Consider the following 17,500-nt stretch of genomic DNA (forward strand, 5'->3'; position numbering starts at 1 on the left):
GCTAACTGATATTTTGGAACTCTGAAAATTCTTTTTAAAAAAATCCATTCTAGTTTGAACAAAACAGTTGGCATTGTCTTTCCCTCCAAATATCTAGCTAGTGTTATAAAATTTTAAATTATTCTTAAGAATATCTTGTGAAGGCTTTTAACATTAATATTAATAGTTTTAAAATATTGGTATTCCATTTGTTTATACACTTCAAAGTAGTATACAAAGATACACAAAACATAACCTAAAACACCAACTAAAAAATAAAAGTTATTACATCAGCATAGCTGTGTATTCTGCAGCAATAACATGGAATGAGTTTGTGATCAGAATGTCATGTATTTTGCTTCATGCAGAGGACTAAACTATGGGTCTAAAACTACTTTTAATTGCCAGGTGTCTGTTGCTTACCACTTACAGTATCTTTAAAAATTAACTGGTAAATACGCTACTAGCAAAGATGGTGGATCTGATGTGTGTCATCATTTCATTTTTTTAAAATGAGCTTAGTCAACAGTGTGGAGATGCTGTTGAATTGTAGGTATTTGATTACTGGGGTGCAAAGATGAACACCTTTGTGGAGGTGGAGTTGATTTTTCTATTTTTAAATACTGGGATATTTCCGAGTCTGTTTCTGTTTCTCCCAATCATATGATTGGGGAACCTTTACAGTGCAGTCCTATGCATGTCCATTTGGAAGTCAATACCACTGAGTTCAATAGGGCTTACTCCCATATGCATATGTATAGGATCAGTTCTACGGCTGCTATTGCAACAACTGGGCGCTAACCTGCCTATGCCCTTTTATTTCTGGAAATTCCAAGAATGTTAAGTTAATGGGCCATAAACTCATGCTAGGTGAAGTACTTGGGCCAGCCTTCCTCAATGTAGTGCCCTCCAGATTTTTGGACTACAACTCCCAGTATTCCAGACCATTGGCCATGCTGGCTGGAGTTGTTGAGCGTTGAAGTCTAAAACATCTGGAGGGCACCACATAAGGGAAGGTTGGCAGACTACTACCTTTTTTCCTGTCTGAACAAAGTATGTTACCCCAAATAGTTAATGTCATTGACCTGGCTCGTACGTAACAACAACCCAGAGTAGGGGTTGAATTGTGGTTTGTTGCTGAATTGTGAGTTATCATTATATGCAAATCCTGAACTGTGGTTTAACTATGGGTTGTTAACCATGAACAACCCAAAGTTCACAACCCAACAACAAACCATGGGTTCTCTTCCTCAGTTGCTTGTGATTAACAACCCATAGTTAAATCATAGCGCAGGGTTTGCATGTAATGGCAACCCACAATTCAATGTCAACCTGTACTCTGGGTTGTCACTGTATGCGAACCAGGTCAATGACTTCTGTTCCAGCACTGCCAGCATACAAATGCTGCAATCCTACCTACACTTACTTGGGAATAAATTCCATTTAAGTCAGTGGGACTTACTTCTAAGTAAATATGCATAGGATTGTGGAGAAAGTGCTGTACTCATTGAGTCTTATCAAGCAAAGATGTGTGAAGTCTCCATTCCTTGACACCAGTACTAGATTCTTAGGTGCCAACCCAAAACATGGCTGAAAAATTACTTTAGACATGTACCTGGTCAGTATCAAATTTCCAGTAACTTGAAGAACAAGTTGCCTGGGAGTTTTTCCATCCTTGGATTAATATTCCCAGTTGACAGAGGAGGAGTGGCGGGAGAGAAAGAGAGATGCCTACGGTAATCCAGAAAGTCTAAGGCAGAGCTGATGTCTGAACTCTGGCTAGGTCTTGGAGTTTTACTTATTTGTCCATTTAAAAATATTTATTTCTTTGTATCGAATGGATTCAAGGTAATTTACAAAGTATTGTACAGTTCACCTTTTTTCTTTCTTTTAAAAAATAAGTGTGAAAAAAAAATAAAATAATTTTATTTATTTATACTAAATAAGTATAAATAAATAAAAAATAAACATCCAGCAGTCATAAAAACATACATCCAAACACCCTAGAACATCTGGCTAGAGCACGTCTATGCTACACAATTAAAATAGTTTCAAGCCTGTTTAAAGGTTATGGCTCACTTAATTGCTGGCGCTGTTGCAAAACTTTTCCTGTGTGGATTTTGTGTGTGAGAGGAGAGAGAGCAAGCAAGTTATGGCATTTAAACTGGTTTCGACTTCAGTGCATAGATAAAAGATTCCAAACAGTCAGCAGAGAACACTGGTGGATCTAGCTGAAGAAGCACATTCCAGAACCTTCAAGATATCACCCTTTCCCTGACTTATGCTAGTGCTTCCAATTTCCTTGAGGAGTGGAGTTCAGCTAAGGATCTCAGGAAGCTGGTGGATGGGACACAGGAGCAGAGGTGTTATGCTGGGCAGCCATGCAGGGGGTGGTGGAGAAGAGGGGCCCATTGGGGTGGAAGAAGCACCATTCAGCAGATGGTAGATGCAGGGGTCCACAAGTACTGGCCTGATTCGCGAGCCAACCATTCCTTGTGGTTGCCACCGGTCCCTGCCCTTGCATTCTTTGGCACATGCAGAAGGCTTGGAAGAGATGCAGGCTCACTTGGGTGAGGGTATGGCAGAGTTAGGAATATATCAAAACTTTTTTGTATATTTGTTGTATATATATTCCTGCTAGAGTGGTATGGATGGAAATGATCTACTCCACAATGCTCCACCTGAATTGTTTTGGTAATACCTTTTGGCCCTGCCATTTATGTTGCAAAATAAGAATGAGTGAAATGTGCCCTGATATTTCATCCCGGAACGGAATCTTGTTTTATAGCAACTGGGACAAATGGTAATGCATTGTGTTGTTGGAGAGACCATGCGATTCTGCTATTGTCAACTGCTTATGTACTGTGTTTTGAGATGTAGTTTTGTGTTCCAGTGTTTCTATATTGACTGCCCCCCTTTGATGAAATGTCTGTGCTTATTCTAGTGATCCACTGTAGATGCTCCAGGTGCTTCACTATCCCTTCAAAGCGAAGGATGAGGAAGAGGCCCAGAGTTCTCACATTGCTGTGTCTTCCTGAAGATGTTCTGTTCCATGTTCTTAAAGGGCTGCCTGCTGAAGATCTCCTTTCCCTCCGCGCTGTAAGTCTCTTTTCTACCTCTGATGGAATATTAAATTAGCTCTGCGTTATCCTGCCCTTTCTTAGTCATGGCTGGGTACCAGATCCTCATCTGGGGGGCGGGATGGGGTGGGGATTTTAACTTCTGTCTGTGGCTCTGGAATGATGTAGGCCTCACTATAAATGTAATAGTTCCCAGATGTCTCAAGCTCCTCTGTCTTTCAGGGCCACGCTCGATGATGAATTAAATGTGTGAATCCATTTAATGTCGTTTTGTGTTTTTTTACTTTTGAAAATAAGTCGTAAGAATGTAAGAAGCAGTCATGCTAAATCAGACCAAAGGCCTATCTAGTCCCACATTCTGATGACACAGTGGCCAAGCAGCTGCCTGTGGGAAACCCACAAGTAGGACATGAATGCAGCAGCGCTCTCCTGTTTGTGTTTCCCAGCAACTGGTATCCAGAGATATACTGCCTCCAGTATTGGAAGTAATATATAGCCATCAAGACTGGTAGCCATGTCATGACAGGTAAAGACTGTTGGGTGGGGAGTTAACAGTTCTGCTCTCTGCCTGCCCCAGGTGAAATACCTTCAGAAGGGAGCAACTTTTGCCTGGGGAGCTTCATGGAGTGGAGGGGTACGGGAGGTTTAACCTCCCTTTCCCTTTCATTGCAATCCTGATCCTGAAAGTACCTCTTCCCCATGGCTATTTTTAAATTAAAGAAAGAAAAACACCTAAATACATGTATTAAATATATCTCTAGTTTGGCCTTCCATGCTTGTTGATGGCAGGAGGGTGCTGTTGCACTCATGTCCTGCTTGTGGGTTTCCTGTGGGCAGCTGCTTGGCCACTGTGTGAGCAGAAAGCTGGACTAGACAAACTCTTGGTCTGATCCAGCATGGCTCTTTTTAAGTTTTAATGGGAGGTACAGTCTTTGTTAATTGACCTTGAGTAGGCTATGTTTTGACACCTTCTCTGCTGTAATAATCTGCTTATCTCTCTTCCAGGTGCACTCTCATCTTAAGTACCTTGTAGATAACCATGCTAGTGTCTGGGCCTGTGCAAGTTTTCAAGAAGTGTGGCCTTCTCCGAGCAACTTGAAAATGTTTGAAAGGTAACTCTTAAGAACTCGAGAAAACCCAAGGTTAAGGAGAATCTGGAAGTTCACACACTTGGATTATATTCAGGAGATCGAATATTTTAAGCGCTTTGGGCTTCTTGTCCACTCTGTAAATCAGAACTTTGTGGAAGTGGATGAGAGGAGGTCTCTTTTCTATGGAAAGTGTGACTATTGCAGCTGTTACTAATGCTTTTGGTGTTCTGCTGGAATATTTTGTTTATTTATTTATTAAATTGATTAATCGCCCATCTGGCTGGTCACCCAGCCAGTCTTGGAGATGTACAACAAAACAGTTAAAACAAAATTCTACATTAAAAACATCATAAAAAATAGCCTAACCCACCCCGAATGCCTGCCTGAACAACCATGTTTTTAATGCGCAGCGGATGCTCATTAAAGAGGGGGCATGGCAGAGTTCCCTAGGGAGGGAGTTCCACAGAGTGGGGGCCACCACAGAAAAGGCCCTCTCCCTCGTCCCCACCAGTCTAGCTGTCCTGGCTGATGGGACAGAGAGAAGGCCATCTGAGACTGATCTTGTTAAGCGGCCTGTCTGGTGTTGCTGGAGGCGCTCCTTAAGATAGGCTGGGCCGCAACCATATAGGATTTTAAAGGTCAAAACCAACATCTTGAATTTGGCCCGGAAAACAACTGGTAACCAGTGCAACTCCTTCAGCACTGATGTGATCTCGCCAGCGGCTGCCTGTAATCAGGTGAGCTGCCACGTTCTGTACCAGCTGCAGCTTCCAAACTGTCTTCAAGGGTAACCCCGCGTAGAGCACGTTACAGTAGTCTAAACGAGAGGAGACCAGGGCATGCACTACTGATGGGAGCAGATGGTCGGAAGGTAGGGGCGCAGCCGCCGTATCAGATGGAGTTGGTACAGCGCTATATTGTAAGAAGAGAGGCCCCAGTGGTGGCGGCGGCGGCGCACTCTATGTGGAACTCCATGCTTAGCTACAGCTTGGAGGCTGGTTAAGTTCTTCCTGTTTAAATGAATAATTGCTGCTTAACATTTTATGACAGAGTGCTGGGTATTTTCCATAATACAGAACGAACCAGTCCCTTCTCCAGGATACTCAGATAAAATGCGTATGATTGTGAGTGATGTGGGATGGGATGTTTTCCGCTGCAATGGTACCCTTATTTACAGAAGGACTTTTGATCCCACAGAGGTCCCCACGAACTGAAGGCTATTCCATCTCATTCCCTGCCCATGCCCCTAAAAATGTGCTCCGGAAGGTTGAGAGACCATATGGTTCAGCATGGGAGGTGGTGCAGAGGGAAGGAGGAATGGATGAAAATCGCCTCTACCTCCCTTCTGTTAGTGGATTGATGAACGCACTTTAGCGAATAGAAGGGCACCATCGGATGCAACCGTATATTTTTCTGCAGAAAGGTTCCCACTTCTAGAAATCGAGTTGTTTCATAGAATGAATTAGTAACTTAATGAATGAACACAATGTGAGTCAAATTGGACAACTGGAATGGATACAATACTGGCTAAATCTAGAAGTTGTAATTATTTTTTTTTCAGATGGCTATCCCTTGGAAGTACATATATTTATGCACACAGTGCTTCAGGCATACTAATTTTAGGATATTAACAGTTTTCAATGCCTTCACCCCCCCTTTAAAATCTAAATAACATAAGGAAAGTAGGCGCTACTTAGTTGTCATGACTTAAATATTTATAAGTATTCCAGTAAACAATAATTTCTAAGTAAAGCTTTGGATTTGTTTGAACGTAACAACCCACATGGAAGTGTACTTCATTGGCTTTTTTCAACTACTTTTGATTACTGCAAAAAACATTTCAGATATTTATAAGCATGTAAAATTTATGAGACTTTCTTCTTCTGATTGTTCAGTGCAAGTCAAATGAACATGCTAAATGAGATCCCCATCAGTTTTTCGGGCAGCAGAAAACACATATCACGAGTTGTTTTAGAATCTGTGTTATCCATCAGCCTAATGGCACAATTGTCATATTTATTCTCTGAACATCTTGGAGAAAAGATACTGCCTCTACCACTCTACCTCTGTAGATAAGAACAGAAGAAGAGCCCTGCTGGATCAGATCAAGGGTGCATCTAGTCCAGCATTCTGTTCACACAACGGCCAACCAGCTGTTGACTGGGAACCCACAAGCAGGACATGAGTGCAACAGCACCCTCCCACCCATGTTCCCTAGCAACTGGTGCACATAGGCATACTGCCTCTGATATTGGAACTAGTGTACAGCCATCAGGACTAGTAGCCACTGATAGCCTTCTCCAGGAATTTGTCCATCCCCTTTTAAAGCCATCTAAATTGGTGGCCATCACAATGTCTTGTGGTAGCGAATTCCATAGTTTGACTATGTGCGGTGTGAAGAAGCACTTCCTTTTATCTGTCCTGAATCTCCGGCTGATCAGCTTCATGGTATGAGCCCACTGGGTTCTAGCATTATGAGAGAGGGAGAAAAAGATCTCTGTATCCACATTTTCCACACTTGGGGAAACAACCAAAAGGTTGGGGGAAAGGGGGCATGGCCCAGTAGGGGACCCCAGAGTACCAGATTAGGATCCCAGGAGGGAGGCATTCAGTTCTGTGCCCCTGCCATAGAGCATTGGTGATGTGCTCGGGGTTGGATGTCAGTTCACACACACAATGCATTTGAGAGAAGGCTGTTTAGGAGCCAATGGAATAAGCAAAAAATATTGGAACGCAAGTTCCTGAATTGCTTCTAAGCTATCTGTGGTAAAAATCCAGAATTTTCAGCATCCTGTGTTTTTTGTTTGTTTTTTCAATGAAAACCCTGTATATTTCCCCAGGGCTGCAGAAAAGGGTAACTTTGGAGCTGCTGTGAAACTTGGCATAGCCTACCTCTACAATGAAGGCTGTAAGTACCAGGGTGTATATTGAAATGTATGCATGTAATATGTTTAGGAGGGTGGTGTCACCAAAGGAATACAAGTTTGCAGTAGAGACATGTATACTTCATATATGTTCACTTTATTTTATTTATATATATATATATATATATATATATATACACACACACACACACTCTCTCTCCCTCTCTATCTTTATATATTAGATATATATAATTATATATTGGATAGATCGTGTGTGTGTGTGTATGTGTGTGTATGTATGTATGTATGTATATATATATATATATATATATATATATATATATATATATATTCATTCCTATTTGCTGTTATGCATTTCATATCAAAGACAGCCCCCATCATAACTACTTCACTTAGAGATGTTTGGACTTATAGAACAAGACTTGAAATGGTGGTTCTCTTTCCACTGTTACACTTCCTGTTTTCGTGGTTTTATGGACTCTGCTATGGATTGCTTGATGCGCAGTCATTTGAATTGGGAAAGAAACATGGGTTCCTGATGCAGGAACCCCAAGATTTCTAGGGTGCAGAACTGGGGCAGCAGGGAATCATTGCCGTAGTTCAGTGGTAGAGCGTGTGCTTTGCATGTGGAGGGTCCCAGATTCAATCTCTGGTATCTCCAGGTTAGGCTGGGAAAGACCCCTGCAGAAACCTTGTAGACCCACTACTGGTAGTTCAACTTTTTCGGATCCGGAACCTGCCTTTAGCCCAAATGTACAATGTGGGTCCCACATTATTTGTTTGATCATGTATTGGTGTGGTGGTGCTTCTGGTATGACCCACCTGAAGTCGGGCTGCACCCCAGTAGTGGGTCCTGACTTGCTAGTTGAAGACCAGTGGGCTGGAGTTAGATCGGGGTGGGCAAGTGGTGGTCCAAGGGCCATATGCAGCTCCTGGCCTAACTTCAGAAGCCTTCTGCATGCAATCAGTTCAGACTTCTGGCAAGAGCAGTCTGTGCCTTCCATAGCAGCTCACTGGGGAAGAGAGAAAAGACAGTGCTGGAAAGAGAGAGAAGGAGGTTGTTGGAAAAGGGGTGAACCACCCCCTTTGGGCTCTGGCCCTGTTCATTGCTGGCTTTGGCCCTGACCACTGTTGATATGTGGTCCCCAACAGATTACCCGCCAGGGAATGCGGTCCTTGACAGGCAAAAGTTTGCCTATCCCTGAATGAGACAGACCAGTGGTTTGACTTGATAAATAGGCATCTTCTTCTGCCAAGTTTTGTGCAGAGATGTTCTCTTGTCGCCCACCCTGAACTCTGAGAGATACTGGGTGGACATTTCTTGCTTTCTGATGTATACTATGTCAGAGCTAGTGTGGTGTAGTGGTTAGAGTGTTGGACTGGGACTTGGGAGACCCAGGTTCTAGTCCCCACTTGGCCGTGAAGCTCACTGGGTGACTTTGGGCCAGTTGCTGACTCTAGCCTACCTCACAGGATTGTTGTGAGGATCAAATGGAGAGGAGGATTGTATGCACAGCCTTGGGCTCCTGGGAGGAAAAGGTGGGATGTGTATATGAAACAAACAAAAAATATTTGGTGGATAAGGCTTGGACCATTTGCTGTGGGTTTCAAGTACGCTGGACAGAGGAGAGTACCTCTCATGTGTAACCATAGTCTCCTGCATTGCTGTTCTTGTTCCTTGGAACCCTCAGTGCAGTCAGACATCATTGTTATGGCCACCTCTTCTCTTGTTCCTGCTTCACTGAGCCACAATACACTGTTGGGGAGAAGGAGGTATATGGGTGCATATTTTCTGTCTTCGGCATGCAAGTCTCCTTAAGAATGCGGAGTGAGCTATACCATGGCCTTCTGTTAAGGGCAGTCTGTTCGGTGTACCTCTTCTAACTTCTATTGCAGTTACAAAACAACAATGATAGCTTTTGATCACAGGTGAGCTTTCAGGTTTCTTATGTCCCAAGTTTCATTCTATGTTCTTGAAGAAAACAACAACCCAACCAAACAACCCTACAGCCCTCCTGTTTGGTTTTTTTCCTCCTTGTTCAGTATCGGTCGCTGATGAGGGCCGTGCAGAAGTGAACGGGTTAAAAGCATCTCGCTTCTTCAGCCTGACAGAGCGCCTGAACAGCTACGCAACGCCATTTGTCTGGCTTTTCATTCGCCCGCCCTGGTCTCTGAGCGGAAGCTGTTGTAAAGCTGTTGTCTATGAGAGCCTCAAAGTGGAGTGTCAGCAGCAAAAAGTAAACTGGCTTATTTTGTGGTTTTCAGACTTTGACCTTGCTCTTTCTGTCCTCATTATTACTAACGCAGACTTAAGCTTCTGTTGTACATGGAAAGGCACAGGAAGTCAATGCGTTATAGCCAAAGACTAGGTGTCTTGTACTCGGGAAAGTTATCCTATACTTGGTGGGGGGAAGTTGCAAGTGTTTCGTATCGGACACACACAGCAGGAGTAGGCAATTTGTTGCCCTCCAGATGTTTGGGATTACAGCTCCCAGTGGCCCCAGCAAGCATTATCAGTAGCTAGGAATTATGGAAGTTGTCATCTAAAACATCTGGAGGGCACCAGGTTGCCTGCCCCTGTGGTAGAGCATCCTGAGAATGGCTGCTTTCACTTCTTTAAAAACAAGTTTCTAGTCCTTATGGCTGCAAAGATGTATCACAATATAATTTATTGTGCATAATATACTTAGTGAAGTCTCTTGATTGGGGGGGTGCAGTTGGAATTTCAGGGGTGGGAATACAGAGTTCATTTGCCCCTCCCCCATTAAAACCTGAAACAAAATGGCTTTTGGCATCCTGAACTGGCCCCATTATTTGCCACTTCTTCAAGTCACTCCTGATCCTGTGTTTTCTGTTTCTCTGTCCTGGACCAGCTGGCTGCTGCTTTCTCTTCCCTGAGCCTCAAGGATGCCAGACACGAGGCTGCCATAAATAGTGGTCTCATTTCCCTCTCCTTCCAATTAACTTTAAGTTGCTCAGGCTGTTCAGGCTCCTTGAGAGTCGCAATTTTATCCATAGCTTGAGTGCCTAGGCTCTGCTCATTAAACACCTTGACTTAGCTGTATGTCTAGGGTAATTTGCAAACGCGGTGGGTTGAAAGATCCATCTCTGGAAGTTCAAGGGGAAACTATTTTTTATGTACAACAGCTTGGATAATGCCCACTTCTTGTTTCTCTTTATAACAAATACCTTTTCTCCCCCCACCCCTCCTTTTTTTTGTTTTTAGTCTCAGAGAGGGTCAATTCTCTATTGCCTGGCTAAGATTCTAAATCTCTTTGAGGTAAGGTTTCCTAATGTTATTGTTTTAAAATGCCGTTCCTTTTGTGATACAATTTTTTTTTCTGTGCAAGGTCTTGTATACCAAATGTCATGTTGCTGTGGCGGTGGTTATCTGCTCAGTTTATCAAGAGTTATACTACCTCAAGGACTGTTATTGCAGGATCTCAAAAGCTAGACAGATCTGGTTTTGGCCTGCAACTCCATTTCTAATGGTTGGGTCAATTATCAGAGAACTACACTACGGTCTGCAGTCTGAGCAAATGGAACAGCAAATTCCTGGATTGGAAAGGAAAAAGGGGCAGAATGTTTTTGAAAGTGTACAGTGACCAATATCTTAATATGGACTGGGGAGTTAACTCTTCAAGCAGTGTAATTAATGCCTGTTGAATGGCAATTGTGGCCAGAATGGCTGAGCCAAAGGCTTGTATCAGCTCTGTTGCATTATTTTGTTGTCCTTGGGCATATCTTCAAAACCAGTCTCTTATTCATGGAGTTAGCCTCTTGAAACAAGCATTCAAATGCAGTTAGTGACCTAGTAACCTTTAAATATAATAAATAGTTCTCCTTCACAAGACACTGAATGTGCTAATACTTCACTATGGTAGAGGGGTCTCTGGTGGTGATTGCTAGAGCCAGTCCAAACTATATCCTTACTCTTTACTTTTTTGACTTTTTAAGTTTGTTTTTATGGTACACTGATATTTTTATTAGCTGTTCGGGTTGAAAAGCAGGGTGGGGAGACAAATTGGAGGTGGGAGAGTATAAAAAGGCTATGAGCCGGAAATGAATGTGCAGAATCGTGATACAAAGCGCCTTCTGATTATACTTATAAAACCAAATATGAAACAAATTAATCTTAGTCTGGTCCCAGGCTGAAGGTTTTAAATTCCTCGATTCCTCTTCCACTAATATGAGAAACGTTATCTTGCCCAGTCTCCAGGCATACTAGAACAGGGATAGGCAGAAGGTAGATCTCTGGATGATTTTCAGTAGATTGGCAAGGATTTATGACTTCCAGTTGTTTAACAGCAGAAACAAAATGACTCCCTTCGCCTGTCCTAAATTATACTTCTGAAATTAAGATAGTGTAGGATAACCAGGAGTGGATTCTTGTGTGGAAGGACTGTGAGCTCTGTTCAGTTGTGTTACTCCAAATAAATTCCTGGCTTAGAATTCTTTTAATTCTAAATGTAGGTCTTTCGCAACCGGCTCTGGTTGATGAGTCTTGAGGTTTTGGTAACAAACTGAGTAGATCTTGCAAGTCTGACATCTGCCCACTCTGCATTAGAAGTATCTTTTTTAGCTCTGAGTAAACCTTCCAGTGATTTGGAAGGTGGGAAGCAATAACATCTTCCTTCAGGAATTTGTTGTATGTTAGGTACCCGCTCACCCAAATGAGTTTTGCCAGAACTTCCCCTGAATTGTCGGCTTCTAAATTGTTGGAGCTACTAAGCCTTGGGAGAGGCTTGCACTTGAGACTGTTAAAATGAACATCGGTTCTTGGTGGCTTGTATATACGCTACTGTAGCCAAACGGTTGGAATAAATCGCGCTTTTGCCCTTGTCATTCTTAGGATGAAGAGAAGAGAAAAGAAGCTCTTGAAATGTTTGAGAACTCCTCGAGGCAGGGTTGTTTGCACAGTTCCTACCTCCTCTGGGAAAATAACAGAAAAGCTGCTGTAAGTGTGTGTTGTGACTCTTGTATTGCACTAGGGGGTGTAAAAGGCTGGAAGGCCCATACAAAGCCCAGTGACTTATGGCTCCCAGTAAGAGACAAGACTCTACTTGGGCAGTTGATACAGATGGACATTCGCTTGGAAGGAAAGCACAGGAATGTTTGCTGTCCTGCTTGCCAGGTGTCTGAGGACGCTTGGCCCCTGCAAGTGGATTTTTGGATGCCTGCATAACTATCCCCTTGTCTGTCTGTTATTTGTATATATAACATCGTACAATTATTTTAAAATAAGATCATAGTTCAATGAAATACAAAGATGTAAAAACACAACAGTACAAATCTAACTCAATTAAAATTGTGATTAAAAATACAATGCAAATCCAACAATACAATATGGTTTAATATGAGGAGCTAATCCAGCAAAGAAATAAAATAGGAGTTATACCACCGACATGTAATAGGGATTGAAACTGCAAAGATTTAAAAGGCCTGTGAATACAAAAACAGTCTTAACTTGACGACAGAAAGAAAACAGTGCTGGTGCCAGGCAGATTTCCCTGGGGAGAGCTAACTTTAAATGGGGGTGCCACCACAGAGAAGGCCCTGTCTCTAGTAGCTACCCTCCAAGCATCAGAATGAGGGGGCACTTGGAGGAAGACTGCCACCGGTGACCTTAGGGCATGGGTAGGCACATATGGGGCGAGGCATTCCATCATTTTCAAGGACCAAAGCTTTATAGGTCAAACCCATCACTTTGAATTGGGCTTAGAAATGAACTAGGAACCTTGTTAGAATACAGTTGTATATTACTTGCCCAGCTTTCAAATAAATGCTGTAAAAGTGCTGGGTGTGAGAAGTTTCTTTGGTATTCTAGTCTAATTCTGAGATTCCAGTTGTCCTCGAATCTGCAAGTACAGGAGTGACAGAAGGAAATGTATTATGTTAACATAAAATACAGTTGTATTTCACCTGGGCTGTGTTGTATTACGATTGTTTCTCTTTGTAGATGTTGGACCCTGGTCGATATCTCCAGAGCCTCAGGAAACTCAGGGATTATGCAGCCAAGGGCTCCTGGGAAGCCCAGGTAAAATTGCCAGTCTTGGATCTGAGGTTGTTGCATTGAGCAGACTTTTTTTTTACTTTGCTGCAGCGCGCACACATGGAGCGCCATCCAAGCAGGTTCTGTCCCATTCGCTTCTTAGTTACTCAGCCGAGTCCTCACCTCTGTGGAACTGCTGGATCCAGTCGCCTGTGTCTATTAATGGAACGATAAACAGTTAATATTGATCTGTCCCTAATGTGAAAATCTCTTATTTAAGCCTTTCCTCCAGGGCCGTCTCCAGATTTGAAGGGGGCCCTGCCAAGCTGGGCTCCACTGGTCAAGGAGCTTACCTGCCAGAAGGGGCTGAATCTGGAAAGCCTCTGCTACTTTAATTTCCCACAGTGCCCCAGGGTGATACTACATTGGGCACTGTGGGGAAACTTAAAATGGCAGGTGGCTTTCCGGCTGTTGACTCCCTATAAGCCTGCAGCTGGGAGAATGGCTTTGGCTCTCCCTCCTAGCCAATGTCGGCGCTGTTGGGACACTGGAGTCCCATTCCCCCCCGCCCCCCTAATAGCTGTAGAATGGTGCCAGGTGCTGATGTCAGCCCTGCTTTCCCCCAGGTATTGAGGACTGTGTCACTTAATACGCCAAATGCTATTACTTGTATTCTTGGCGTCTCTGAAAAGATGTCCCTATCTTTTTCAGGATGATGAGTCTGTTTGTTCCTTGCTTTCCAAAGTTGAGCAATTTCCTCTGATTTGTGTTGTTGCCTTCTCTGTTACACAGATAGCTCTAGCCAAAGCTTGTGGAAATGGAAACCAACTAGGACTGGAGACAAAAGCCTCCAATGAGTCGGTCTCTCAGCTCTTTCAGACCTCCGTTCCTCTCAGCAAGCAGAATATCTTCACTGTTCAGAAGGGAATGAATGAAACGATGAGGTAGAGATGTCGTTTAGCAGCTTAATTGGTCCTAAGGAATTATCTGCCCAAGCAGACAAAGCCATTACCTGTGTTAAGTAGCTCTTGTCAGACACTGGCCTATTGTTGAGCTCCATAGGATGGCATGCAGCCTGCTAGGTTACTAGAGGAAGGGTTCTTTGGGGGAAGCATCAGAATTCCTGTAGTGAAACATACACACCAGCAGGCACAGCTAATGATTTTTAAGCACCAAATGCATACTAGAATAAATGTGATCTTAATGCTTGGGCAGGCTCATAGAGGTGTAGGCGGTCCTTCAGATAACATGGTCCCAAACCATTCAGGGCTTTAAAGACCAAAACCAGCACCTTGAGTTGGGCCCGGAAACTAACAGGCAGCTAATGTAAACGATACAGAATAGGAATGATATGATCCAAACATGTAGTGTTCTGGCTGCTGCATTCTGTACCAGTTGTAGTTTCTCAATCGTCTTCAAGGGCAGCCTCATGTAGAGCACGTTACAGCAATCTAACCTGGCATGTGTCATTGCGGCTAGGTCAGGTTTCTCTAGATAGGTCCACAGCCGCTGAATTAGCTGAAGTTGGTAAAAAAGAAAAGGTGAAATTGAAGGAAGACAGTGGTATTGCCCAGTAGAGGATGAGTGTCGGGGGGGCTTATTTTAAAAGATTGTTGTTTCTCTTGTTTTAGATACATTCTGATTGACTGGCTGGTAGAAGTGGCCACTATGAAGGATTTCTCGAGCCTCTGTCTCCATATGACAGTAGGGTGTGTGGACCGGTACTTGAAAATAAGACCTGTGCCCCGGGCTCGTCTTCAGCTTTTGGGAATTGCATGCATGGTTATTTGTACACGGTAAGTACCGTAACTATTGGGAGTGGTAATGGATGGTTGGTTGGTGCTGTTTTCATGAGGACTGCACCTCTGGGGAGAAATCATTGTCTGCAAAGTTTTCTGAATGTTGTGGCAGTATCAACTAACAATGTCTCCTGCTACCTTTTGTGGAAGCTCTGGAGTCGTGACCCAAATTACAAACAGTGTCTTGTGTTGGATATAGGGGAATGTATCTGAAATGGAATTGTGGAATCCATTCTACCCAGTCTGCTTCTACCCAGTCTGCTGTGATTCTAGGAGCAATTGATTATTACTGGCGCCCAAAGGAACAGCATTGTGTTGGCACACCCCCTTTGGGGTTAAAGGTCTTCTTTATTATTGATTAATTCAAAGCATTTTTATCCTACCCTTGAGCTAAAAAGGCTCCCAGAGCAGCTTACAGAGATAAGAAATAATACAGTTCCTGCCCGTAGGCTTACAATCTAAAAGACACAACACAAAACGAGAGGCAACTGGGAAGAAGGAGGAAAAAAGCAAATTCAAGCACTAGATTCTTAGTTGCAAAGTTTAGCATTTTATGGAGTTGGGTCTAAACAATGAAAGGGCAGCTGCTCCCTCTGATGCAGCGGCACTTGGTAGCAGGACTCGGTGTGGGATAGTGATTGAACTATTGGACTGAGGAGACCCAGATTCTAGTTCTCACTTGGCCAAGAAGCTCACAGCATGACTTTCAGCCAGTCTCAGCCTGCTGTACCTCACTGGCTTGTTGTAAGGATAACATGGAGTGGAGGAGCCTGCTTTTGGTTCCTTGGAGGAAAGGCAGCATATAAATGTAAATAAATAACTAAAATAGCAGGAGGGAGGAGAGCTCCCAACTGGAGGTGAATCAAAGCATGATGGAGGGTACCTGACTGAAGCTTCCTCTCCCTCCGATGGTCTTTTGTTTGACTATCACATTTCCCAGATGTTCTCTTTAACTCTAGAAATCAGACTGACAGATCAGTGCTTCTGTAATTTTAGCCGATTGTTCTGTTGTTAACAACAACAACAAAATGCATGCATGCATGCATGCTCCATCCTATCTGGTGTGGATCAAGTAAGCAGAACCTACCTACCATTCTTGTTCTGTCTTTGGGCCTTGATGCTAATCAAGCCTTTTTTTGTCACAGTTTTATCAGCAAAGAGATTCTGACGATACGGGAAGCCGTTTGGTTAACAGACAACACGTACAAATATGAAGATCTCGTCAGGATGATGGGGGAGATAATCTCTGCCCTTGAGGGCAAGATAAGGGTAAGCTTCGCAAGATGCTGAGAGTCTCTCAGCTCCTGCTGTCAGGATTGGGATGCCACCTGGATAGGTCTTGCCCTGATCCAGCAAAGCAATTTGTACATTAACTTGAGCTCTCCTTGTGGATTAGAGAGTTGCTGTGTTCTGGGAAGGAGGGTCATTCCTCTTAGAATTCAGTTTTGCAGTTTGCTTCCTCTTGCCCATGGTAAACATAAGCAGCTAGACTATCTGTGCCAATTGAAAGGAGTCTGTTGTCATTTGGTGGGTTAATGCTTTTTGTGCAGTTTTCCCCCCACTTTAAAACGTTAAAATGTCTCTCCTAAGGCTTCATTACTGGCAGTAATTAAACTCTAATAAGTTGGTATTTTTGGTCCCACCCCTTTTTCCTCTGGCCCTGCCCACCATAGGGATGCGGGCCCCAAGAGCTTTGAAACAGAATTTGGCCCTTGGGCTGAAAAAGGTTCTGCACTTCTGTTTTACTGGGAAGGGCCACAGCTCGGTGCATTAAATGCTGACCGTCCCAGGTTTTTCCCCAGCATCTCCAGGTAGAACTGGAAAGAGCCCTGCCTGAAATGCCAGCGAATTGCCGCCGAGTCAGTATAATGGAGACATTTCTGAGCAAGATGTACCAGTAGTCTGATTTGGTGTGATCATAGTTGTTTTATATGGGTTTTGGTACTGTAATTTTATGTTAGTAGCCTTAGGTGCTTGGTGCAGAAAAGCAGGACAGAAAAACAAATAATACATTGGATGTGACTTTAAGAGGCTCTTGCATAGAATGGCCAACCTTTAGAAATGATGGCATTCTGGGACCCCCTGGTACATCAGGGATGGGCAGAAGGTAGTTTGAGGATCAGCTGGGTGAGTTGCAGTAGATTGGCGAGGGTTTCTGACTCCCAAATGTTGAACAATAGCAACAATAAAATGACTTACCCCACCTAAATTAGGCGCTGACATGAAGAAAGCTTGGAATAAGCAGGAGTGGACTTTTATGAGAAAGGACTGTGAGCTCAGTTCTGGCGCCAAAAATGAATACACCGAGGCTCAGAGGCACCATGCTCTTTATTATAAAAAGTGCAGTTCTTTTTGTACCTGGCTATGGTTGATCTTGGGATTCTAGTGAAGAAAAAAGAGTAAATCTGATGAAACTATGTTGGGGCAAGCCCTGCCATTCGATACTTAAATGCAGTGGAGGCTGGTGGCTCTGATGTCGGTGGGCTGGTGAATCCGCTCTGAGTTTCAGTCAGAACTCTAAAGGAGCTATCCAAGGTGTGATAACAGCTTTAGAGTTCTGACTGGAACCTGGAGCAGATCCAAAGACCCACCGACATCAGAGTCACCAGCCTCCATGCTTAAATGTTGTGTGGGGTATGAGCATGTTTGACTTGACACCCTTGGTATTTTCTTG

At 43.4% G+C, this 17,500-nt stretch overlaps 1 protein-coding gene across 1 annotated transcript in view; it reads left to right on the plus strand.

Moving 5' to 3' along the window:
- The window catches only part of CCNF (cyclin F), a 30,364-nt gene that overhangs the window by 2,948 nt on the left and 9,916 nt on the right, over positions 1-17,500 (plus strand). Inside the window, exons 2-11 of the mRNA XM_084818737.1 lie at positions 2,924-3,078; positions 4,065-4,171; positions 6,991-7,058; positions 9,079-9,272; positions 10,262-10,315; positions 11,888-11,992; positions 12,995-13,072; positions 13,820-13,971; positions 14,659-14,823; positions 15,972-16,095. Of these exons, the coding sequence (XP_084674863.1) occupies positions 2,924-3,078; positions 4,065-4,171; positions 6,991-7,058; positions 9,079-9,272; positions 10,262-10,315; positions 11,888-11,992; positions 12,995-13,072; positions 13,820-13,971; positions 14,659-14,823; positions 15,972-16,095 (1,202 nt within the window). The remainder of the gene's footprint in view (positions 1-2,923; positions 3,079-4,064; positions 4,172-6,990; positions 7,059-9,078; positions 9,273-10,261; positions 10,316-11,887; positions 11,993-12,994; positions 13,073-13,819; positions 13,972-14,658; positions 14,824-15,971; positions 16,096-17,500) is intronic.

The sequence above is a fragment of the Heloderma suspectum genome, chromosome 12 (genome assembly GCF_057233095.1).
Source record: "Heloderma suspectum isolate Gila_16-S chromosome 12, 16-S_ref, whole genome shotgun sequence".
NCBI lineage: Eukaryota > Metazoa > Chordata > Lepidosauria > Squamata > Helodermatidae > Heloderma > Heloderma suspectum.